Below are 26417 nucleotides of genomic sequence, written 5' to 3'. Positions count from 1 at the left end.
CAAAGAGCCGGACACGACTGAGCGACTAAGCACACAGCACAAAGGTAAGCAAAGTAAGTTTTTAGATACGTCTTTATCCCCAAAGCCTTCCTCCAATCATGCAGATTAAGCAAGTCTTCTCTGTAAAGTCATTGTTGTCTTCAGCGTCTCTGACTCTGGCATTTGATTCTAGACAGGTTAAATATCCCTTGTTGCAAACCATACTTACATCAATTCAATCCATTTGCTGTTAAAGAAGCATCACTCTTTCCAGAAAGGTTTCTTTCCTTTAGCTAGAATCAAACAAATATCACCTGATATGTTCATCGGTATCATTCATATCACTCAACAGGACACAATGGCAACTCACCAATCAGTCCTAGGGCAGAACTTAAGGAACAGAATGCTTATCATATCTATATTTTTTAACACTGCCACCACTGATGACCATAAATTACCTACTGCTTTTACATATACAGATTTTATAAGGAAGTGCTGCATAGTAACATACCATTAAAGCTTTAACTGACATGCTTAGTCAGAATCTCCGGCCTGCCATGATTTGCTATGTGACATGAAAAGACCATTAGCTTTTCCTTTTCTTTACTTCCCTCACTTTTTCCTATGAAAGGAATAAAATAAATCTATTGGAAAAGAAGATAAGGTTTAAAAAAAAAACCTTCGAACGATAATACACTTACTCAAACACTGACAATACATATAGTATATGGAGTGTGACAGCTTTTTCGTTTAGCAAGATTAAAACTCCAGCTACACACACAGAAGAGAATTTACACACTCAAGAGGAGACTCATAATAAATGAAATACATGCAATAAATGAAATAAAGATCATAAGTATACTAAACCCAAAATGTTTGTTCCATTTTAGATTTCTTTTTTGAGTGTCAACTACACACTTCCAGGAAAAAGTTTTGAGAAGAACATTTTGGGGAGTATATAAAAAAGCTATGAGATGAGCAGGAAAATTCCTTAACTATTTCAGATGTGACCAGGAAAGTCACTGAAGAAATGTTCTCTCCTGACACCCCGTTCTTTTCCTTATATGCCAATCACAATGCATACATCCACATTTATTTAGCTTGTGGGTCCACCTCTAAACTCTTAGCAAGGACAGTATCTGTTTGGGTCATTAATACATTCTCAGCACCAAGTACAATGCTTGGCATATCAAAAGCCTTCAAGAAAGGAAGAGAGGAAGGAAGAGAAGGAGAGAGGGATGAATTAAATTAATCAATTAAAGAAAAGGAACCAAGGGAGTGATGTCACCAGGATAGCAACATAGGTGGTTCCTGGCTTCACAAGAAGAGCAACTATCAACTATTCATGAGATAATAGTTGTTATCTGAGAAATCAGATAGAAACTGAGTCAATCACAAAGAAAGAGAACCAAACGAAAATCACAGAAAAAAACTGAAGTGTAACTACAAACGCTGAGCATTCCCTACTTCCTTCTCAAGCATCCCAATGGCTAATTACGGAGGAGTATGACTGTTCCGACCCCTTCACCCCTTGTTGGTGGACGACAGACTCTGATCCGGCAAGAGCCAGCTGACTTCAGGGACTAGGATGAGTTCTATTCTGATGTGAAGTGGCCAAGAAGAGGCAGATGGACAGGTGGACAGGTAAGGGACAAAGCAGTCTCCACGCCAGCCTTTTTGGAGACACGGGATTGTTCTGCTTTCATCTCTCTACCCCCACCAACTCTTCCTTGAGGCTACCTGCCTGCAGTCCTCAAATTCTCTCCATTTTTTACTTGCAGGGTGAGGTTGGGGAATTCAGGACAGATTAGAACTGAACACACCCTGGGTCACTCCTCTTCCCTAGCTGCTCCCAGTCCCTTTCTGGCCAGTGTTCCTCAAGGAGCAGGGCCTAGGACCACACGGTCCCTTGAGTCCCTTCCCCTGGGTCAGACCAAGATAAAACCATCATTGCTGCTTCCTGTCTTCCTTCTAGGCTGGAGCCTGTCCCCGTGCTGTACTGGACTCCTCCCTTCCTCCGCTGGAACTCCTCAGAGGCACGGGGGCTCCCTCTTCCAAGTATCTCCCAGGATGTCCTGCAAGTAAAGCTTCCAAGCTTCTTTTTATCACTGTCCCTTACTCCTGCCCAAGAAAGATACTGTAAGAGAAAAGATTAAAGAAAAGAAAAAAGAAAAGAACATTATAGCCCATGCTCCTCTCTCGTCATCCTAACCCCTTACTGGAAGGCTTTGCCCCCTGCTGTGGGGGAAGCCCGGAGGGGCCAGGTAGGCGGTGCGGTGCTGGCGACCTAAAGCTCAGTTAAACACACGTTTCCTTCCCCTGGAAGAGCAGCCTACAAGCCATGGGGTGGGGGTGGGGAGAGGATACCGCAGCAGCTACTGGGACGCCAGGATGAGACGGCACTTCCCAACTGGGTCCCAATCCAGTTTTATCCACTTGAAACCTGATATTTAACCTCTAATCTGCCTGGTTCCTGTATCTATTTTCTCAAATGGGTTGGGGAGGGGAGACGTGGAGTTAATTTATTGGCCCCACTAAAAGAAGAGCAATCATGCTATAATTACAGACAATTGTCAGCAGTCCAAATTATTGATCCTCTCAAGAGGCTGGGTATTCTTTTTAAAAGAACATAAGACTGAAAGAAAAAAAAAAAATCACAAAGAAAATTCAAGTGGCCCATCACTTCATCACCGGATTGCTCTTTAAAAAACTGAAAGTAATGAACACACGTGAAGGTCAAAAACATTTAAACAGAACAGAAAAGGTTTAAAAAATAAAATCTCCTTTTCTAATTCCCAGCACCCTCTCCTCCTTCTCCCTCAAACTGTCAATAAGTATATCCTTTTATTTGAATGTATGTATATATATATATATAGAGAGAGAGAGAGAGAGAGAGAAAGAGAATTTTATTTCTTTTTTTCTCATTTACACAAAAGCTAATTGACTTTTTAACAGCTGAGAGGCCCCAGCTACAAACAAGCTGGGGAGGTATGACCTGGATTCCTTCTCAACTCCCCCTGCCTTCTGCCCATAGCCCCTTTTGCCCCATAAGAACATCATCCCTGTATTCCAAGGTATCCCCACTTACCACACCCACCCCACTCCCTCAGAGCAAGTCCCTCAAAAAGAACTAAGTCATCTGATGGCTATGGAGTAAGATGCCCTCGTGGGGAACACAGGACTCTGTATTATTTCTTACTGTGAGTCTGCAATTATTTCAAAATAAAAAGCATTTTTAAAATGAAATAAGTTAGCACTCGACAGGGAAAACCACAGTGGAAGAACCTGAAAATACAATGTGCCAACATCAGCCCCGGCCTCTGCTGCTTCTTTCCGCCATGTTCATTGTCTAGGGTTGTAGCATCGGCCAGTTCTTGCAATGTCTTAGGACAGGTTTGATTTTCTTTAAAGAACAAAACATTGTTTTCCAATAAAACTGTTTGTTGCAAACTTGAAAATGTTACCAGTAGATCTGAAGCAATTTATGTTTGTTTGTTTTTTTCTTAATAGCTGAGTAAGTTTCTATCCTCTTTTAAAAAATCAGAACTAAACTTTAAAAGTACATAAATATTTAAGTTTGCAGAGAAAGGTATGGCTCTCCAGATGGGGAGTCCATCCAATTCATGATCTCAAGCATTTTATGGCCACACTTCCCTGCAAATCATATTGATGGCAAAAATCCAGCTGCATACTCAAGTGTTTTGTCACATTCCTGACCCCAGAATCAAATTTCTCATGTGGGAGGTTGAGCCAAAGGTATGTCCTGACAAATCCCTACAGAAGTAGATTCCTGTCCCTCTCCATCTCCATTTCCACTTAAAAGTCTGAAGAAGAGCAAACTGGGAGCTGTGAGTTTTAAGGAGCCCCTTAACTCTCTCAAGGGTGAGAAGAGGGCCATGTCTGCCATCCAGCCCAGATGAGAGAGAGTAAGAGAGGCCTGTGCCAAGCCACCACATGGGCTGCTCCTGCAAGCCTTCGCTTTAAATGCATGTCTTTGAACAAGGACAGAGCTACTCCATCCCCTAAAACAGGGATGGGCTAAAACCCTAGTGGCCCTCTCTTAGACAGGGATCCAGATACTCCCTCATTTCCACCAGTGCTCCGGATGAGGCAGTATGAGAGAGGGCCTTGGGACGTCACACTCTGAGCTCCCAAATTCTTGTCAATGTGGCACCCATCTGAAGCAGCATGGAGATCTGAGCATCCTGAGTTGAAGAGTTCATGGAGCTTGACCAACACAGTCAGTGTGGTCCTCATGTCAGAGAGATCAACCTCCCTTCTCATCTACAGTTATCTCTGACCAGGGTTGCCTCGGGCGGGATCAAAGTCCACGTCCGTGAGACTTGAGTGCTGCTCTGTCACTCCAATCCCCGAGCAGCTTAAGCCAGGCTTTTCTGGAAGTCAGCTGAATGCTCCTGGTAAGTCCAGGACTTCCTAACCAGGCCAAGTCCCCATCTTACCATCGAACCACATGTGACAGACATTAATGAGTCATTTTAGCCACACAGACTTCTACTTTCAGGAGCAAACTGCCCCCAGGGTTCTCCTTTCTACACAAAACCCTTCATCTCTGGGCATCAACACACACAGACAGACACACACACACACACACACACACAATTCTTTCATGAGTGTGATAAAATATTTTAAGTTTAAAAAATTTATCTGAAAAGAATCAATTAAGCCAAATGTATTATTTTAATCTAGAAGCTTTGACATACTATAAACTATTTACTAAATTTACTTTCTCAAAATTTATTTAAAAGCTAACACACACACACAAAGAAATTAGAAATTATGTCCCCACTGTCAGAAAACTAGTAGGAAGATTTTTCAAAGTGCTGTAAGTAACGGACAAGAGCCCCACTTGAACAAGTAAGAAGCTACTATATCCGTGCTCAGAACACTGAATAGAAATCATAAGGAAGAAGAAAGTCAACAGAGAGCGCTAGTTTAAGTCTGAAACTAAAGCCTCCGCTACCACAGAATAGAAAACAATAACATTATGTAGCATATGACAGTTTACAAAGCACTTTCACAGTCATATATCATTTGATTATAATAATCCTGTTATTATAAACCCCACACTGCAGATGGGAAAATGCAGTTTAGCTATTTGCCCTGATTTATATTTACAAAGTCAGGACTAAATTCCAGTTTTCTGACTCCAAGTCCCTTGAATTCTCTACCACATCAGTATTCTTCATACTTCATTTCATCCCACTTTCATACATTTTGACCAAATCAGCATTTCATCTGTATAATCATTTCCCTATTACTTACAATGCCTCATGAAGGCATTGCATCTTATAACAATCTATAATAGAAAAGTGTCTGAAAAAGCATATGTGTGTGTATGTGTGTATATATATCTGAACCACTTTGCTATATACCTGAAACTAACACCACACTGTAAACCAGCTATACTACAGTAAAAATTTAAGGCTGCATACATTTTAAAATACTTTTCCTATAAATGATCATCAATAAAAATCAATCATAAAATTAAAAACAATATAACCAAAATGATAAATATTAACTTTTAGCTGGATGTTTGACTGTCAAAAACTCTGGGTTTGGTTTCTCTTTTCTCTTCATTAAAAAGAAAGAAAGGAAGAAAAATGAAAAAAAGGAAGGAATAAAGAGAGGGAGGGGTGGAGGACAGGACAGAGAAGAAGGGGGAAGAGAAGGAAAAGATTAACAAGCCTTAAGGACACAAAGCTGAGACTTCCTCCTAGTTAGTCAGAAGGACTGAAAGAAAACTGAAAGGGGAATAATAATAAGGCCTCCCAAGGTGATTCTGTTGTTATTTAACGCTGTGCTCCTGAGCCCACAGAGGGTAGCTCACATTTGAGAAGCCCTGCCTTGAGCCATGCTTCACCATGCATTATGTTACCATGGGAAGGCTTCTGAGATATTGAAATGGGATAAATTAGGAGTTTGGGGTTAATATATACAAACTATTGTATATAAAACAGATAACCAACAAGGATCTACTGCATAGCACAGGAAACTACACTCAGTATCGTATAACAATCTATAATGGAAAAGGGTCTAAAAATGTACATGTGTGTATGTGTGTGTATATGTGTGTATGTGTGTATATGTGTGTATGTGTGTGTATATGCATGTATATATATATCTGAACCACTTTGCTATACACCTGAAACCAACACCACATTGCAAATCAACTATACTACAATAAAAATTTTTAAATAAAGTATTTCAAGTAAAGCAAATTACTTGAAGGTCCAATACTGGCTTGGACTTAAATAGCACTCTCTAAAGCTCAGGCTTTCCAGCAGACTCCGGGAGACAGCGGAGGACAGGGAAGCCTGGCGTGCTGCAGTTCACGGGGTTGCGACTGAAACTACAGCAGAGCCCAGGCAGGTTATCTGCAAATCGAGGAGAAAGAGAAGAGATTGCGATGAGATAGCTAATAATCCTCAGATTCTAATATCTGTAAAATCTTAAACTCTATGAATAGGGCACAGAAAAAAAGAGATCATGAATGCAGAAACTAGAAGAAAAGACACACCTTGGATAGGAAGACAAATGATCTGCATTCTGTTTCTCTTTCACAGAACTGTGCAAGGACATTTGAGGGCCACATAAAAGTCTGCGTGCTTTTTTCTTCTTTCTTTTATTTTCTACCTTTCTTTCTTCCTTTCTAAAGATACTTTCCAGAAATATTTTAATAGCTGTCAATTCATATAGTAAGATAAACAACAATTAAGTTTTTAAAAATTAATAATTAATATATATGCTAACAAGATAGTGACGCTGGACCTTTACTTAACACTCAGAGTTTTTTAAAAAGAAAAAGCAGCTGGAGATTGTAGCAAAGGAGGTATGCCCAGCATCAAGTAATTCAATGGAATGACTGGCTTTTTTAACAGGAAAAAAATGACTTGAAAATCGCCAGCCGGTCAACCTAAATGATATCTTCAGTAATATCAGGGAGCCAATACAAAAGAATAAAATTTTTTAAACACCCCAAATGTAGAATAGCATCCTGAAAGCATTAGAAAAATGAAGGCCAAGTGCCTTGCTGGCAGTATTTGAGTGCCAAGGGCAAAAAAAAAGCCAATTACTTGATTCTCAGGAAAGTACTTTATTATAATGCCCCAGAGTTCTTCACACAAAAAGCATCACTTCCTCAATGAAACAAGTCATATAAAATCCACTTCCACAAAAAATTAGCAGTTAAAGCAGATAATGGGGTTCTATACAATATGCTTCTATATCAAGACTATGAAACCTCAACAATGGATACACGTTTTTCTTCCACAAAAAGGACTTTTCCCCACCAGTGATCAGTTGTGTCTCATGAGTGACAAAAGAAACCCAGACAATGGCAGTCATTTGTTAATGAGGGTTATCTGACCAGAAAAACTTTCTTTTTTTTTCTTTTTTTTTTTGGTATTGTCTCATTTCACTCCCATTTCCACCAAGAAGAGGCTGCAAGTTCAGGAAACTTAGAGTCAGTTTCCAAATTGGAAAATGTCGCAAATACCAATAAGGAATAAACATGCTAGGCAGCAACTGCTCAGCCCAGGCGGGGAGAGGGGTACACCAGATGGTCTTTCCAACCCAGATTTCGATGATCTACAACAGAACCTGGATGACTTGGAGAAACTGAGATGCAATTTGGAATCTGCTTTATAAAATAGAATTCCAAACAAAGACATTCAACAAGGCAGAGAAGTCTAAAAAGGAATGAAAATGGATTCCGAGTAAGAACAGAAATCAAGCCAGCTTGAGACTCATGAAGAAATAAAGTCTGTCCCCCAAATCACAGCATTTTTGGAGGGGAAGGTGACTGGAGAGCTAACAGTCTGGGGGTCACAAACTCAAATGCATGCTCACCTGGCTAGAGATCAGAAACAAAGCAAGGTAGAAATAGTGGAGACAAGGTTAATTGAAAAGTGCATGATGTGTCTGAAAGCATTCCAATTAAAAAGAAAACTGAAATAGGTATGCTGGCCAAATAAAACAGCTCTTGAAGCCAGTTTAGCCTAGGAGCTTCCTGTTTGTATCTGATCATCTGACTGCTCCTAACTCTACCCTACTGTCTACACATGAGGAAACTGAGGACCAGAGAAGTCATATCATTTGATGATAAGCACGCAATAGTCTTTGCGTGTAGCAGAGCCAAAATGCAAGGATTATATTATACACCAAGATGATGTTAAATGGAAAAAAATGAAAATGACATTAAGTCAAAAATCCTGCATGCCTTTAGGTCAGGTGTACTAAGTTCACATGGTTTATTTTTTCAGAGGCCAAATTATATTATCATCTAGTTAAAACATAAAGCTACTGAGAACTGGGGGAAGATGTACGCAAGGAGAGGTTGTACAAAAAAACAAAACAAAAATCCTAAGTAGTCAGAGTCAGATATTCAGTTTTTCAAAACCCAGTGTTAAGTCCATAATTATCTTTGTCACAACAGTCCTGAGTAAGATGGCAGGTGGAGTTCCTGACTTCTATCATCCAGGCAGTAAAAACGAGGGACATAGAACCCACACGGTTTTATTTTTAAAGGATTCTTTAAAGTTACTGCTCAAGGTTCCTTCTAGATACTCCTCAAAAAGCAAGGTAAGAAAAATCGTTTCCATTCTTGGTATTGGGGAATGTACATTTTTTAAAAAATTGGGTAAGCTTAAGACTCCTTAAAAAAAAAAGTGAAATTCCAAGGGAAAAAATTTCATTGAGATATATTAAGTGGTGTGAAATCTCCCCAGGAAATCCATGAAGTCCAGAGAAGGATGACGAGATCCTCCCGTGGGGCAGCTAGAAGCAGATGAGACAAAGAACTGGAAATCTTCTTTCTGGGAGCCCCCCCTTCTGCCAGCCAATGGGACTTTCCTTCCCTGGTTTCTGTGTCTAAGAAACACACAGACACTCCTCAGAAAGAGGAGATGCAGTCTGCACACACAGCTTGCGTCTCTGACATAAATCTCTCCATAGGTACTGGGCTAAACCTTCAATATGAGGAAATAATCCTTGAGTTTTATAGCAGCATATGCATGATTCTTCCCCCTCCCCCATAAAACTCCCAACATGAACAACCACATCAAATTATTGCTTTTCAGAGGCCAATTCAAAAACACCCACTTTATCACAGAAAGAATATTCCTTGTGTATGTGAGTGCTTCCATTATGTCTTATTTGAAGGGGGAAAATGAAATAAAAATCCTATCGGAGATATTTATAGATCTCATAAAACCTGATTCACTCTCATAAGCTGCTGTAAGCTCAGTCATCAGGTAAGGCAGAAAAGGCAGGTGTAGTAACTGGCACTGTATTACAGTATATGTGCCTAATTCTGGCTCACAAAGAAAAATATCCACATGCTGGAAAAAGTTAGGAAAAGTCATAAGTAAGACTGGAAAGAAAGGGAAGGAGTTGGACATGTGCGTGAGCAAGCCAAGCAAATTTCAAGGGTATCAAAGGAGGCTGAGTTTTGGGGGGGCAATGGATATTGCAAATATTTCCCCACTAGTAAGCGCGAATGATTTCATGAAAGCTGCTCTAGTGGGATGGATAAAGAAAATACCATGCCTTTCCATCATTCACCTTCTCTTAGACACTCAAGATGACTAGGGCATTAGAGAAACCACTGATACTATTTAGAAAAAGAGCATTGTGATACTCTGCACTGTTTTCAATGGAAGGAAGGATGGTTGAAAATGGGAAAAAAATTTGTTGAGTGGATCCTATGTGCCAGACACTGGGCCAGAGAGCCAACATGTCTGCCCTTACTTAGGCATTACTGTCTCCATTCCACCCACGACAGTATAGACTCAGAGGTGTTGGGTGACTTTCTCAAGGCTCCAACTCTGCCTGATTTCAACACCTCATGTAATTTGACTAATACAAACACTAAGACCTTAAGAAACCTTAGCACAAGTGTTAGTCACTCAGTCATGTCCGACTCTTTGTGACTCCATGGACTGTGGCCCACCAGGTTCCTCTGTCCCTGGGATTCTCCAGGCAAGAATACTGGAGTGGGTTGCCATCCCCTTCTATGACGGATCTTTCTGATCCAGGGATCAAACCTGGATCTCCTGCACTGCAGGTAGATTCTTTACCATCTGAGCCTTTAAGGAGCCCTAGAACAATCCAGTTCTTTTTCAGATGAGAAAAGCAAGTCCCAGAAAGAAGACAGGCCAGAAAGCTTTCAAATCCATACAGTTCCATTGAGTCCCAAGCCATGACCTTTGGATTCTGCCTTGGTGTCTCTTTCCTAAGAAGGAGTCGGTATAAATGTAGAAATTCAGAGTCCTGAGCATACTGCCTGCTCTCATTCTGAGCCCAATCTGGCTCAGCCAGTCTTCCAAGTTGTGTGACTTTTGGCAAGTCACCTCTCACCTCAATGTATCCATCTGTAAAAGGAGGATTAAGCAGAACATGTGTCTCACCAGGTTGACGTGAGGGTTAAATGAAATGATGTATATAACGTGCTCAGATGAGATCATCTCTAGGAAGTATCTGATACCTATTTGATATTATTCCTGGAGGAGGGCATGGCAACCCTCTCCAGTACTCTTTGCCTGGAGAATCCCATGGACAGAGGAGGCTGGTGGGCTACAGTCCACAGGGTCACAAAGAGTCAGACACGAGTGAAGCAATTTAGCATAGGTATTATTACGATGCTTGCTATGGTGATAGATAGAATGGCCAAGTTGAAAGAAGGAAGAGGAAAGAATGTTCCACCACGGGTTTTGCAACTCATCTGCTTTGCAGCCGCACGAAGACAACTTGCTTCATCTTCCTCTGCCCCATTCTTCTCACCTCTGAATGGGAAATTCTGTAATATCTGCCTGTTCCTTAGTTACAGAAAGAAGGTGCCAGCGACAAGAGATCCTGATCAAAACACCCTGAGTCCTTGAGAGCAAAAGCTCAATACAGATGTCTGTTAGACTCTTACAAGCCAACATGAACAACCCCAACACAGAGGAAACCATCTCTTGGTCCATATTAAAGAAAGAAACTTAATACAGGGAGGTAAATGCACAGGGGAGGGCCGGGTCATCTTGGAAAGCAGAAGGCAAAGCCAAAGACTCAGTGTGACACTGAGCAAGCAGCGTCTGAGGGAGCTCACGGGAGAATCAGCTCTGCACAGGGGGCTCCTTGCAGAAGACATCCTTCACCCCATAGACAGGAGCTGTGCTCTCTGAACAGGGTCTACAGCGGCCCTAGGAACAAACACTAAGAGCTCAAAAGGGAGGGATGGGGCCATCTATTTCCACTCCTTTGTATGCCAAGCAAATCTGCCGCCTCTCCAAAAATAAGAGCCAGCACTGTGACCAGTCCATTGAATTCCCGCAACCTGAGCTCTGGAAGGTGAGCGTGAACGCAGGGTCAGGAGCAGGCAGGCACTCCCTTGCCGAGCGATTGCTCCACGGCTAATTGCCGTTTTCACAGCTGGGTTGAGCTTTCCAAAAGATATCCTTCAACCCTGAGCTCTGCGCTCCTCTCCTGATGTTCTCTCTTGCCAACCATACCCCCATCAAAGACAGTTTATAGATGAAAGGATGCAGCTACAGTACATACATTTTTGCAAACATCACAGTTTGAAATCGAGGCCTTTCTAAGGTTTCTTTGTGAACATCACCACATGCCCACAGTCATTACCACAAGAGCTAAAGCCTTCTATGGACGAGGAGGCGGCCTCCTTGCCTGAATGTCCTCAGTGGCAATTCTTCTACAGTTTATTTTTGCTCCTCTTACTAGAAACATAGGTCCTTTGAAATTCTTTATAAACAGAGTCGACTTGCAAACAGTAAAGTCAGGAAGAAATCTGTTGAACTGCTACCTAATACCTATCTAGCATCATCCAACAGATGTTCATGCATGCATCCATCCCTTTAAAACCACAGAGCGGGCTGAGGTAAGTGGAAAATCATGGTCGAGAGCCTGCCGAGAATGAATTATTTGAAGCACGGCACGGCTGGAGTTTAGTGCCCACCACCACAAAGGTACCAGAAATGGAATTTGACCAGGTTAAGCAAACCTCTAGTGGGTCAGAGGAAATGTAAGCTAAATGAGACTGTACTCAACACTTTACGGTAAGGGAAAGCAAAACAAGAAAGATCAAACAACACTTGGACAGTTGCTATTAACCAAGGAGCTGGATAAAGTATACCCACCACTACCCTGCTTTATTATAAACCTCTTTTACACGTAGCTTTCAAGTTATACAAGAAAAAAAATATTTCCATATAAGGAGTAGCCAACTACAATTCTGATATATCTGATATCTACCTTCCATAGATTAATAGCTCAAAGCCTTGGCTGCATATTGGAATCACCCAGAAGATTATAAAAAAACAAAAAACCACGGATGCCTGGGTTCCACCCAAAGGAATACTGATATAATTGGTATTCTGGGGTACAACCACAGTTGTGAATCATCACTGCACACATAGGCAAATCTTAAGTCACAGTCATATCTTAAGTCCTAAATATCCACTGAATATCTACCATGTGCATGGCTTTCTAAGAACCTGAAGGGTTATGTATTAAAAGTTTATTCTCAGAATTATAACCAAGGCATGGACTTTGCTCCAAATCATACAATCTAACTGGAAGAACAGGGTAATGGGGAAAAAAGAAAAACTATATTACAGGACAGAACTGAAAAGCATCATGAGGAAGTAGAAAGTTCTACACAAGAGTGTAGAAACAGTAGCAATTACTGTTGGCAAAGGGAAAGGGAGGGAGTTTCCTGGACAATGTGGCAACCATCTGAAAGTCAAAGGATGGGTAGAATTTGGACAAAGAGACTCACGGGGGAAAAGGAAAAAGAAGGGAAAAGGCTGAAGGAAATGACATAAATGAAGACAGAAGCAGAAGAAGTACAATCATCCCATTTGTATGGCAGCTCACATGGTAACAGGGGGGAGACTTGTGACTACTACCTAGGCTCAGTCTAGGACTATTGTGACTCTGAGAAGCTTGGCTTCATCATATGCAAAAGAGGGAAACACTGACAATTTCAAACATGGTGATTGAGGTAGAAAGTCAATCCAGGCGAGGTGGCCAGGCTGTCCTGGGGCAATGGCAGAGCAAGAAGAAAGCAGACTAGGTGCAGTACTGTAAGAATCAAATCAAGGGGATTTTTCAAGCAATTACAGTCAAGGGAAAGAGAGGAGCCAAAGACGATAGAACCTTCAAACCTGGATCCCAGAAGAGAGGAGATTAGTAAAAGAAACAGGGAAGCCAGGAAAAGGAGGACAGACTGGATGAGCTCACACTTTGGGAATACATTCAGCTGAGGTCATCATGGGACAATCCCAGAAGTTTTTAGTGTCAGCCCCATGTTTCCAATTCCAAACTGTGAGCCTGAACTCAGGAAGATACCGGAGTTGGACATGTAGATTACAGCTTTGACAAAATAAAGAAGTCTCCATTTGGGAAGCAAACTTCAGTTTCTAAGATCTTAGAGGTGAAGCCAGTCTGTGAGGCAAGTTCCAACAGAGAATTTTCACCATCATCACTACCAGAGATTGGGTGGAGAACGGCCAAAAGTTGCAGGGAAGTAGCGTGAAGAGCACACCGAGTTTCCTTTCCTCACTAGGGTCACTGAAAATTAGGCCAGCTTCATCCTTCCAGCCCCACAGGACTTTTTTAAAAACACAAAGAAGTGACTCTCTTCCCAACTGCTTATCACAATGTGCAATATTTTTTGTTTAAATTTGTAAAACATTACAACTTCACTGCCCATCCAACCCTCTCAAGAAATCTTAAAACACTTCAGAAAAGCTTTTCCTGAATTGGCACATGATAACTGCTACAGTTTCACGCAGTCTCTTAGTTGGCAAGTTGTCAGAGACAAAGCATTTCACCATTTTGCACTTGACGCTTTCCACATAAAACCCCAGTTCCACCATCCATCCAGCTCCCTACCACATCCATCTCAATGCACCTCCTTACTCTCACTCCATTTGTTATCATTTAAGTGACAGCACTTTTTGTCATAGGGCTGGAGTTGTAATTGGGGGCTTTTGTTTTGTCTTTTTAATACAGCGTACATTTTCCAGGTTACCACACATTATTAAAAGTGGAAAAGAGATAAAATGACACACATAAGCTGTCTCCAAGATATTCAATAGCTTGGTTTAGGGCCCAGACAATCCCCAAATTCCATCTACAAGTACTGTTCAAAGTAAAAACAGGATTTTCTTGCCTCCTTTTAAGGGGAGACAGGGAAGGAAAGAGGAGGAAAGATGAGAAGTAACTCAAAATATATTCAGAACAACATGATGAAAAGCAAACAAATGGATCATGTGGACATCTGAAAGAGTCTGGGGCCTAGGACCGCCATCCATGTTAACAACAGCTGGGGGACCTTGGAAGGTTCAGTGTTTCATTTGGCTTCAACAAGCACTTGGTCCTAGCCTGGTGTTTTAAAGAAACCAAGAGCCTTCTTTCAGGATTTGAAATTCTAAGATTATCTGCATCTAGCTTTGATACCAGGCCGGGGGCCTGACTTTCAATATGACCCTTAGGAAATGTCAATAAACCCATATTCAGAAATAGATATTGCATAGGGCTCTACATTAATTATTTTAATGACCTATAATCATTTCCGAATGACACAGACATGGATGCTGTTTCCTGGCCATTACGGACATGTGTATTCACACTGTCTACTCATCTGCCCTCAAAGGGCCACCAGCCCCATTACCCCATTAGCTAAAAAACAAGAGCACAACAGAACTTAGTAAATCTCAAGTATGTTCTATAAACAAGATTGTAACAAGGTGAGGCTATATAGAGAGGCATGGGTCAGTACTCAAATACTGGACTTAAAATCTCTTTTTTTGGCAATGGTGTTCTAATAGTGCATGACTTAATTTTGAACACGCTCACTCTCCCCTACTGGAGTCAAGCTCAGACAGGGCAGAGCCTATAGCCAATTCAAATTCATATCACCCAAACAGTATTTTGCACATAACCAAAGTAAAGGAATGAAGTACTGACTGTGAAATACTTTCCATATTTTCATATAAATAGAGAAAAGCCCACGAGGTGTGACTGAGCGCCTTGACCAGCTCAGTCAGCAGTGTGAATCACTATGAAATCATAAGTCACTCCCATGTCAAGCAGGCTGATCCTAGACGGATCTCGAAGCTGCTGCGGACCCTCAGCTGTCCCTCTGTATGTCACGCACGTGGTGGATGGGGACAGCTGGAAGCTGCTCTAATGGAGAGTGCAGCAGACACAATACACTCAGCAGGACCAAGTTCTCAGGGTCACAACACAATACCAAGTGAGGAAAACAAAAAGGTACCAAGGCAGGAGAAAGGATTCTCCAAATTTCCAGCAGAAAACAAAAGTGAAAGAACAAGAAGGGAGAGGAACACGATGATGACCAATTTTAGGCAAAAACCTGTTCTAGTAATGCAGGACCTGATTTGGGGAACACTTAAATTGAATGAGGAGAGTTTCTCCTGTGGGCCTGTGATGTTCTAAAATAAGCACACAATGTATCCAGGCAGAGGAGTATTTCTTAACTTGCAGATGTTGCGTGTAACATTAATGATTAGCTGCTGTTTCTTGTTCCACTGACTTTAACACCTTTAGTGCTTGTAGAGCTTCCTAATCACTGTTCTTGGTAAGATCTGGCAACCTGGGTTAAAATATTTCTACCTGTTCATGCAAAGGAAGCACTCAGCTGATCTGGGAAAACAGGCGTTTATTTGTAGAGAGATACATCTCCACCGCTCACCCTCTGGCACTGCTCAGGTTACGTTGGGGAGCTGTCCTAAACTTTCAGCAAATCTCTGTCCCAACATACATGCTAACTGATAGACTGAGTGAACCAGAATCACAGAGGCATTCTCTGCATTTGCCAATCATGGAGGCCAGTGAAGGTGACTGAAAACTCCTGGCATGCTACTGCCAAACTGCAGAGATAGGGGGTGTCTGCCACCCCATGTGGCCAGCTACCCTATCAACATGAGTCATTTGGGGCTGGCTGGAGGAAACTGCCTTCCCTCCCCAATAAGCATAGGCTGATTAAAGAACTCTGCATTGCCTTCTCGTACTCAGAAAGTTAAAATGCGGGAATTCTCTGATGGGAGAAGAATCTGAAGATTTATAAGAGAATGGCAACTAAAAGCTCCATTAGGACCCTTTCTAAACTATTTCCATTTAAGTGGAGAGGCAAATAGCCCCCACTGGCATTTATATTTAGAATGGGCTGAGAGGGAGGAAGAGCGCATTTTGAACACTGAAGGTCTCTGACATACCCATACATAAATCATTTCAGGGTGAGGTGTCACAGTGCATCTTCTGCTCTGCCCTTTAAATGGACTGGACCCCAACATCGCATTCTCCTCAGGGTAGGGAGTGGGGGTGGGGGTTACATGGAGAACAAAGAAGTCAGCACTTCCTTTACCCCCTCTCCCGCAACTAAAGACAGATGTAGTTAAAAAAAAAAAAAATCTGCATTGTAACACTCATTCACTTTAAAATACCAAACTGAAATAGGTAGACTTAATGATCATGTTTGAGAGACCCTAAATCTACACAGAGATGTATCTATTTAGAAGAACATGGAAATAAATCTGTTAAAGAAAGGCTAAGTGTGTGATTGATGGCATTCACATGTGCTTTCATTTGTAAAGCTACATTTATTTAGTGACTGCATCCTTATAAAGGAAATCTGGGTAACAGGGGCAGTTCCAATTGTTTTTTTTCATCTGCCAAGTCACTGTTTCAAATTTTTAAAAAAATAGGCTTATGGTAACTAAAGAACGCACAAATCACATACAATAAATAAATAAATAAAAAGCCAGCTATTTTATCCTTTCAGTGTGGTTAGCAAGGCTCCTTTGTGTCTACAGATTTCCCTGGGTGGTGCTGTTGCCAAGAAATTCTAATTCACGACAAGGTTTTCTGCAAACTGGGGACAGAGGCAAACCTGCGGGTGCAGGGACCCTGCAGTTTGCTTTGTCCTTCTGGCTGAGCCAGCACCTGGCTGCTCAGGCCTGTAGAAGGCAGTGCAAAGGCACGATCCCTGTGCAGGAGAAGCAGTGTAGCTCACAGACCAAACCCTATCCCTTGCACCATGAGGCTGTTCTTGGAAGGCAACCATTTTTGTAGGTTGTCCCCTAGAGATGCTTCATACCAAAGGCCCTTGCAAAAAGTGGTTCAGGGTGCCTGTCACCAAGATGAAACTGCAGTGTTATGGGGACGCTGCAGTTCTTACAGTAGCCAAGTATGCCATTAGTTTAAAACAATGGGAGAGTGGGGGAGGAGGGAGGAATGTTCTATGATTTATTTATTTGTTTCCAGTAGCAGTGGAAAATTTTCTCTGAGCACAAGGGAGGCCTGCAACTGACCCCATCTGCCAATTATGAATCAGCATTAACAACAAACATAATTCCATAAGAGTTTTCCAGTAAACACACCATGCTCCTCAATGGCATGAAGCAAGGCTAAGTGTAAATAAGACTTAGAACATCATTACTTGACCTGCACTCATGAAATAGCAGTCCAGGTGTGAAGAATATATCCAAATTCTAAAAGTGTTTGTAGCTTCCCAAAGAAAAATAACCATCAATACTGTATTAAATCCTTCTTCATCTTCCAAATCAGCAGCGCATCCAGAAAAATCATGATTTCTGATGGCGACAGAGCTCATGAATGGGTCCCCCATTATCCATCATCAGGTGGTACCCTATACACTACGCTAGCTTCTGTCCTACCTTTGACTTTTTTTTTACTTTTGCTCAGACAGCTCTTGGAAAATTTCCTGCAAGTTTCTGAAGGGCTTAAGGCTGGTGGCCTTAGGAGTTGTGCGTCAGCTGAATTCCATAAAATAATAGACCACATAAGCACAGCGTAATTTACAGTTATATGACAGGCAGGGATGATGTTACTTGAGCCAAGTGCTTAAGTATGCAGTCAGAGCCCAGGAATGGAGAGCTGTTACTGTAGGATGTCCATCTGGATTTAAAAATTATACCGGCAACGATTTTCAGAGTTGGCACTGGATGTGGCTAAGACATGATTGTCCCAAAACCCAATGTCAAAATGATGATCCCTGTGACAGGAGATCCATGACAAGCTCACTGACTGTTAGGCAGGACAATTATCTCAGGCAAAAGTTTAAAATAAAACCTCCATCCTTAATTTTCAAATGCACAGATGTTCTTGGGTTTATCATCCAAGCCAGTCTTTCTTACGAACCAAATCAGATTATTGGAATCTCTGCATTTCGCTCATCTCCTCAAGGTACACTGTTCACTTTCAGAAGTACATCTAATAATTGCTCCTCATTTGACCTCTAAAATCTGATTACCCCAGAGCATCAGGAAACTTCCTCCGGCCTGGGGTTCTTTGTAGCAACCTTCCTGAGCTGATTTGAGCAAAGGAGACTTACAATTTCACCATCTGATGGTTGATTTGGAACCAACAGTTGCATGTAACCACATTCCCCTCCTTTATACTCAGAAGCGGCACAGGGGAGGGCGTAGGGAGAGAGGAAGAGATAGAAGTTGGAGGTATGTCACCAGTATGAACTTGGGGGTCCCAGTCATCTTTACAGAAAGCATTTGTGACTAAGGAGTCCAGAGAAGCAAGCTCCTTGGAGTGACAGCTCACTTAGGACTGTGTTCTCACAAGTTACATTTCAGTATGGATGATGAGCATGCTTCTGAAAGAGCATGGTAAACGATCTGAAGGTGAGGGTAACAGGCAGTAGGACAGGATTAAGGCAAGAAATAGGGAAGGAGGTGCAGTGGGCTGAAATTCCTTTGCCCACAGATAGAAACTAAGCTAGAGGTTCCTTGAAGGCGGTGAGATGAAGTGAGGAGGAGCGGAGTTGGGAGGTGGAGAGAAAAGCAGAGAAGGCGTCTGAGGAAACAATAGATCTGATACATCCTCTAATTATCAAACCAATGATGTTTCCTCATAGATCTAGATGTTCTCATGGATGGTCTAACCAGATCTAGAAAGGCAGGTTTCCTCTGGAGAGGCCTTCCCCAAAAAGCAGGCTTTACTACTGTGAAAACTTGAAGGAAAACAAAGTTGGGTGATTCATCAGGAGGGAACGTTGTAACAAATAAAGCCAACTTTCTTTCCTCCAACCCTACTTAACAGTTAGTCACAAACAGGGGCTGCCTAAGTCAACAGATTCTCTTCCCTAACCAGTCTAGACAGTTGTTAATAGGCAACCAATTCAACACCAGTGGGCTGACAGTGTGAAACGAAGACTATTTCTGAAAATGAAATTCTGGCAACCTTTTGGTTTAATTAGCATGTGAAATAAAAGGAGGAAAAAGCTCCAGTGAGACCCTTCATGAGGCAGTCTCATCAAGGATGGAGGAAAGGATGCACTGGAGAAATGCCTTATGCTAAAAAAAAAGTGTGCGCTGTGTGTGCCTTTAGAGAAAGACAAAGTCAAACACATCTGCCAGCATCCTCAGGCAGGAATGCATGTGTGGACTCACAGACACCAGAGACCAGTATCCGGAGAAACTCCAGCCTGGAAGAATCAGGGGAGTAACAGCAATTAGTAACAATGGTACAGAGGATCACCTCCTTACACCGAAAACCAAACCTCACTGGCTAAAGCAGCGACTGTTACATCCTTAGACTCCAGCCGGCAAATCCCGCTTTGGATCCTGGCAGAGGAAATCCAGCCGTTCATTAGCCTTAACAAGCTGCTGTCACGAAGCAGAGAAGTTACATGAGCAGCCACACATCAAGCCTCTCACAGCCCTCCCCAAGGGCAAGCACGTTTCTCCAAGACGGACTGTGCACGCTCACACTTCCACCGTGCAAATCTGAATTGTCTTCTTGGACTTTCCATGATACACATTGTAGAATTTTGAAAGAATACTAAAGCATACTCGTGTCCCTCCACCTTCCCCCCATCCACCATCTTTCCTGAAGAATGTCCCCTCAGCAGCTCCCAATCCTTACTGAGAAAAACCACTGTTTCTGCAGCAGATCTAGCACTTTCCACTGACCAGCACTTTCATTATTCCACTTCACAAAGCCCAGTGAACTTGTCACCAGCCCCACTTCCCCCTCCTTGGGACATCTAGCCAACTTGGCATTGGTGCCCTTCAGCATCTTAGGAGTTTCTTAACTAGTCCTCTAAGACAAAGTCAGAGGCATGGAAGCACACACCACCCTTTGTCGGAGGTTGTGCTAAGTGGAGAGGGGCACCAACCGAGAGAGGGAAGCAAGGACACACGCAGAGAGTGATCTCTTTCCGTGGATCTTGCACTGGGGAAACCTACAATGCATGGTCAGCACTAGATAGATGTATCTTCCCGTCCTCCTCCAAGATATCCTTGAGTACCTTTTATAACTGGGTTCCTCGTCCTCCTGCCCACCTTCTAATCTCAAAATCAAGTTCCTATTCTTTATTGACACTCGCTAATTACTAGGAAAACACCCCGCTTCGCTCTTACCGCCCCCCCACCCCCCCGCATCTGACGGCCGTCAGCACCAGTTGAAAGAGATGAACCTGATTTAAGGTACCAAGTAGGTACAGCTAGAGCATGTAGGGACGCGGTAGCTGTCTGCGATGGCTCGTTAAGCCCCAAACCACCTTCCCACCCGGCTCCTCCGAACCCCAGAAGTTAGGCAGGTCTCTGTTGGGGGACAGTGAGCCCAACAAAATGTGCACAAGGATGTGTGTTGGTGACTGAAACGCAGGCAGCTCGGACCGGCTGCTCAGCTCGGCACACTATACGGGGTTAGGGGGTGGGTGGAGAGGTAAGCATATGACTGTTTCCGAAAACATTTTCAACAACAGACAGCCAAAAAGGGGGTAAAAAAATTAAACAAACAAACAAAAAAATTCAACCCCAAGCCCACACCAACGCAGCCCCTGCGAGTCCGCCGCCACCACACGATTTACACAAGTAATTTAAATCATTCACCTGCTGCCAGGTCTCCTCCAGGGATGGCAAAGCTGAGAAGTAGCCGGTGTCGTGGACAAGTTGTAGCTCCTGGAATATACTATAACTAGCCAACACGTCCATGTTGCTGCTGCCGGGCAAAACGGGAGGAGAAACCCTCCCCCGAACACAGTTGGGTCTGTTTGTTTGTCAGTCTGTCTGGCTCACCCCCCAAGAAGGCAGACATCCAGTGGCCCTTTTGTTTTGTTTTGTTTCAGTCAACTAAAAAGGAAAAAAAAAAAAAAAAAATCAATGCAGGAGAGAGGGAGAGAGGAGCTGAGAGAGGAGAGACTGAGTGGGGTGGATGGAGAGAAGCATCCAGCGTGTACAGTGCAGACGGCTGCCAGGAAAAGGGGACTTCTCCACGGGAGTAACAATTCCCTTCCAGGGCTCTAATCACTCCAGCTCGTGGATCAGGAAGGGGGATGCAAACTCACTGATACGAAGCTGCCATCTATTTCTGCAGCGCTGTTCGCTCCTAATGCAATCTTTGCTCTTTATTTTGGGAGGTTGCATTTTTTTTTCTCGCGATCGCTTCTCTCCCCCCCGCTCTCCTTCCCTCCCCACCCCCCACCCCATCCTTGCTAGTTTGTAGTCTCTCCCCCTCCTCCTCCTTTTCTCCTCCTCCTGCTCTTCCCCCCTCCCCAAACTCCCTCCCTCCGCCCCGCTCTCCGCGCAGCCGTGGGATCTCGGAGGAGGGCGTCCATTAGGCCGCGTGTGACCATGTAAGGTAAACAGGGGGCTCATGAAGTCACTCAGGACCAATGGGGAGCGCGGAGCGGGACCTGGGGCGGGGCTCGGCCCTGGCGGCGGGCGCCGATTGGCGAGCTGCGAATCTCCCCGCTGCCTTACAAGGCGGTGCGAGGCGAGCTATTTTTAGAGGGCTATATAAGGGGGTTGAGGCGGCCGCACAGCGGCCCGGTAGCGTGAGCGCGAGGGACGGGGAGGGTCGCGGCGACACTCGCGCCGGCTCCCGGGACGCCGAGGCGGCTGGGTTCGGGCCGCACGCCGGCCTTCGACCTTCGCTTTGGTGCCAGATGGAGCCCCGGGCGGCCGGAGCCGGCGCCCCTCAGAAGGGAGAGGGTCGCATATCGCCATTCTGGCGTGGACGCGGCCGGTCAGGAGGTGAAAGTCCAGAATGCGGGGTTAGGATGCCTCCTGGAGGAAGAGCAGGGAGGGAGGACGAGGAAGCCGGCGTGGGGAAGAGGGCCAGCCACTTCCCACTCCGCCTCCCTCCCAGGCCCGGGGGCGGGGAACCGCGCGGGAGGGGCAGCGCAGAAGAGTTCCACACTTCCTAAAAAATAAACCGGAGCGGGGCGGGGGGGAAAGTCACCAAAAACCCCTTCACGAATTCCCCACCAGCTACCAGGGTGCAGAGAAGAAGCGCCGGAGGAGGAAGTGCCACACAATGGAACAGAACAAAGGGGAGCGGCGCGCAGACAGCGGCCCGGGGCCCGCCCCGCGCCAGGCCCCGCCCCCAGCCCGCCGGCGCCCCGGCGCGCGCCGCCGCGCCCCCACCCCCTGCCCAGCCCCAACGCTGGGGACCCGGCGAGGGTCGGAGTCCCAGTTAGAGTTGATTGGAAGGGGACATAGTACAAGAAGTGTGTGTTAAAGACAAGAGAGGGAGTCCGGGTAGATGTGAGGTGCTAGCAGGAGCAGGCAACTTGTTTGGGGTCTTAAACGTGAGGCCCCCCTTGTGACTTGGAGAGAAAGTGTCAGACAGCCAAGCTGCGGTGGTGAGAGGAGAACCCAGATTGTGTTTTCGATACAGCTAACATATAGAGATGTATAGACTCTTAGCTGAAAGCTCTACACTATGCCAGTTGCTAGGGTTGACCAGTTGTTTGTTTGACCTTAAATGGTTAGTGTGGTTGAAGCTTCCCCAAAATGCACTGTGAGCTGAACTTCCACTTTTGGAATGATTGCAGAATTTGGTACTTAGAAATGAGAAGCTTAATTCAACTCATAATGGAAGAAACAAATCCGTCTTAATCGCCCTTCTCAACTGTCTCCTTCTGACAATGTGGAACTCCATATCACAATATTTGAAAGATTCTACTTTATAGGACGAACACAATTTGAAATTCAATATTTGCCAGAGGAAATTAAACAGGAATTGTTGAGTTGAGGAAAGTTTATTTACTTTTTGATGTCCTGAATTCTCTTGGTCAAATCTACAGCATCCAGTGTATGTGTATAAAATTGGTGCGCTTACTGCAAGTGTATGTACAAGAAATGCACAAGGATCTTGGTGCATTTAGTGTTATGTATACACATTCGTGGTGCTTGGAGATAAGTGGTATAAAAAGGTTAAAAGTCCTACATAAATAAGGTGATATTATGATAGCGCACATATAAGGGCCAGTATGCGAAGGCTATGTGGGCCTTTCCTGTAAGCAGAAAACCAGTTAGAGCCATCACACCCCAATTAATGCATTAACTGGATCCTTATGACCATTGATAGTGCCACTTACTAGCGGTGTGTCTTTGAGCCAATTACTGGCTCAGACCCTCTGGCTACCTTTCTCAGAAACAGGAATAGTGGTATCTACTTGCCTGATCCTTATGAACAGTTAAGATGTCCTAAAATAATGTTTGTAACACACCTGACATACTGTATCTGATGCTATTAGATGAATACTAAATGTTAGCTGTTATTATCTCATGGCTTTAGCTGAGTACATAAATCTGAACTAATCAGGCTCATGGGGGGATATACCAGAGTCTTAGGGAAGGAGGAAGATAGAAACCTCTTACCTATTTGGAATACTGTCTCCCCTCCACCCCCCCCCCCACATGCTATTCTGATTGGGTGGGGATAGGGAGGAGACCACCCAGAAATACTGGGGCAGAAGATATGTTCAAAAGTAATAGGGGAAGAAAAGGAAGCCAAATATAGGAAACTCAGGAGGCAAAAGGCAAGGGAAGACCAAAGAACCTAATGTTTGATGTTGGAAACTCAAGTGAAATTTTTTTGTTTTTGTATTATGCTATTACCATTTTGAACAAAATATGACATACCTGTTAATTTAGGAGTCCAAAGATTTTGCAAATAATATTTATTAAGCATGATGTGCCAAGCTGTATGGGCACATAAACATTTTATATGCAATTTCACCTTTCATCTTCATGACAATCCCAAGGTAAGTGTTTTTATTATCCCTAACTTTATGGATAAAGATACCCAAGCTTGGAAATACTAAGTTGCTCAAGGTTACACAACCAGGAAGCAGTCAAACAGGGTTTCAAACCTAGGAACACCTGACTTCCAAGATTGTGTTCTGAATGGGGCTTTCTGCAAGGTAAAAGACTGGGTTTCTTGGTTTTAAGTCAAGATTTGTTTATAAAAAACTTCTTCAGTGTGGAAAAGGGAGGCTTCCATTGAAGTTTTTCTCATGTAAATTGTCATACTAATAGAAGAATTCAACCAAAATTTTAGTGTAAATCCTAAAACCCTCATTATGACTTTTTTCAAAGTTTCTAGAATTCATTCTAAGAGATTTTTTCCAACAAGGCTCTCCTAAAGGCACGTTTTCAAAATTAGTCATGTTTAGCTAACTTTAACAGCTTAGAGACACTTGGTTCACATTGCAAAGCACATGCAAAGGATCGGAAGGTACAAAATAATCAACAAATTAAGATCACAAGGGAACTTTGGCAGTCAAGAAACAAAACAAAAATAAGTAGCACTGCTAGAACTATTGCATACTGAATGCTTTCTCTATACCTGGCATTTTAAACGTGTCCGAGTCTGATCTTCACCACAGTCTTTTGAGGGAGCTATTATTGCTCCATTTTCACAGATGAAAATATCAAAGGGTATTCAGAGAGTTCACATAATTTGCCCATTGTCACATGTCTCAGTGGCAAAAGCTGATTCAAATATAGGTCTGACTCCAAGTTCACTCCAAAGTCTACGTCCCCCACATGTGTTGCCTTAGAAGACACTGATGATACTTTTAAAAATATCACCCTTTGAAAATCATCGTATAGGAAACACCTAAGAGTAAATAATGTTTATTTTATTATGAGGATATTGATGACCAAAATAGTAAAAATTTTATATGTAAATAGAAACAATCAAGATGTCGGACTGTTACTACCAGAAAAGTTATGTGCCGTAAGTACGGGAAGTGCTTATTATCCTAGTGTGATTAGCACTGAGAAAGCTTCCTTAAAGTAAGTCTACTTAAAGCAGAGACAAAATTTCAGAGCAATTAGTGAAAAAAGGTTTGCCAAGACTTTTTTTGAAAATAAAACTCAACATTTTTAAAACACATTCTATCCTATATTGGACAAAATTTATAAGTACAACTAGATGCAAATTGTGGAATGAATAAATAGTACATCAAGATGAGGATTGTTGGCTTAATTTTTCCTGGACAATATGAAGCACCTAACAACATGCTTTATTTCATGTTTGACTGTTAGAGAATAATCAAAAATAGGATAATCAAAAACATTTGTAAAAATGTGTGAGAGCTTCTTCAGTTTTCCCAAGGGTCTCAGTTAATCCTTTGATATTCAAACTATTCTCTTCTGAAGCACCCATGTAGTCATCCCAGTTGATTTTACCTTCATTTGTTTGTTTAACTCTGTAAATCCTCATGTGCCAGCTTTGCCAGATCTCACTTTTATTGATCTTGTACCTTTTGCAAGACTTGCCCCTTCACTTTGTAATAGAATTGAGTGTATTTGCATTGTACTATAAATGTTTACCATCATGGGGGGAGGGGCGAGGAGTGTGGTGTTTAAAAGAGATGTTTGAAGGGGCAGTAATGTATAAGTGGCCATATCATTAATAATACTTTCATATAGTATTGACTTTTGCTTCTCTTTACAGTCTTACTATAATGGAAGAAAATGTGAACTTAGGAAGCAGGCTTTGCTTGTATCAGAGAAAACAAGAGTGCCAAGGAGATGGAAATAGAGATGCCAAAGAGTGCCAAAGAGACTCTGTGAGAGGCAATTTGAATCTGAAAGAAAATGTATGTGGCCATACACACAGTGACATACATACATACAACCAGAGAGTTATTTCATGATTGAAAAAAAAAAAATGGCAGCTTCATCAGGCCTCTCATGTTTTGGACAGAATATTCCTTGAGAATACACATCTCTTCTTGTTTTTATTCTTTACTTACTCTCAGCTCATAATTTGGCTTCCTACTTGTTCTGCCTCCAGGGAAAGAATGTGCTGGTTACAACCACAAGAGTCTGGTGGTCACTGTGACAGTTCTGGTTGTTTTTGTCCACACACATCCTTTTAGTTGTACATGTGTTCCTTGTGAGTTTAGTTAGTATGGGTCTGATTCCCTGGGTGTGTCCAGTTTTGACACTTACATGTTGAGGTTTGTGGATATGATGAGTAAAAAAACAAACAACAGAAACAAACAAAAAAAATTCTTGGTAAATTAACATGTAGCCTCTTGCCATTGACTTTTCAGAATTCTGTGGGTATGTCATAGTTTAATAAAGGCATTTCTTTTTTTTAATCAGATG

General features: G+C 42.8%; 2 protein-coding genes across 5 annotated transcripts in view; one reads left to right on the top strand and one right to left on the bottom strand.

Annotated features, from left to right (window-relative positions):
• The window catches only part of KLF7 (Kruppel like factor 7), a 96806-nt gene extending 75329 nt beyond the window's left edge, over positions 1-21477 (bottom strand). The window contains exons 1-2 of one of the 4 annotated variants that reach the window (XM_043910250.1): positions 21353-21477; positions 20898-21137 (exon numbers count right to left, since the gene is read on the bottom strand). In XM_043910250.1, coding sequence (XP_043766185.1) covers positions 20898-20999 — 102 coding nt within the window. In that variant the 5' untranslated portion in view covers positions 21000-21137; positions 21353-21477. Of the gene's footprint in view, positions 1-20897 lie in introns of all 4 variants that reach the window. The other 3 variants (XM_043910252.1, XM_043910249.1, XM_043910251.1) reach the window with 3 other exon arrangements.
• A 165-nt stretch (positions 21478-21642) lies between these two features.
• LOC122698756 (uncharacterized protein FLJ30774-like) lies at positions 21643-22987 on the top strand. The gene is made up of 2 exons (XM_043910253.1): positions 21643-22040; positions 22278-22987. Exons 1-2 carry the CDS (start codon positions 21680-21682, stop codon positions 22484-22486), a joined length of 570 nt encoding a protein of 189 aa, XP_043766188.1. The 5' UTR covers positions 21643-21679; the 3' UTR covers positions 22487-22987.
• The last annotated feature ends 3430 nt before the right edge of the window (positions 22988-26417 follow it).

This window comes from Cervus elaphus, chromosome 8 (genome assembly GCF_910594005.1).
Source record: "Cervus elaphus chromosome 8, mCerEla1.1, whole genome shotgun sequence".
Classification (NCBI taxonomy): Eukaryota; Metazoa; Chordata; class Mammalia; order Artiodactyla; family Cervidae; genus Cervus; species Cervus elaphus.
The sequence above is the reverse complement of the archived record's forward strand: the minus strand, read 5'-3'. Positions and strand labels throughout refer to the sequence as shown.

Excerpts from the sequence above, each read along its gene's own strand:
- LOC122698756 (XM_043910253.1), top strand. The coding sequence starts at position 21,680 with ATGGGGAGCGCGGAGCGGGACCTGGGGCGGGGCTCGGCCCTGGCGGCG. Across the intron at positions 22,041-22,277 it reads TGGACGCGGCCGGTCAGGAG|CTACCAGGGTGCAGAGAAGA; the intron begins GTGAAAGTCCAG and ends ATTCCCCACCAG.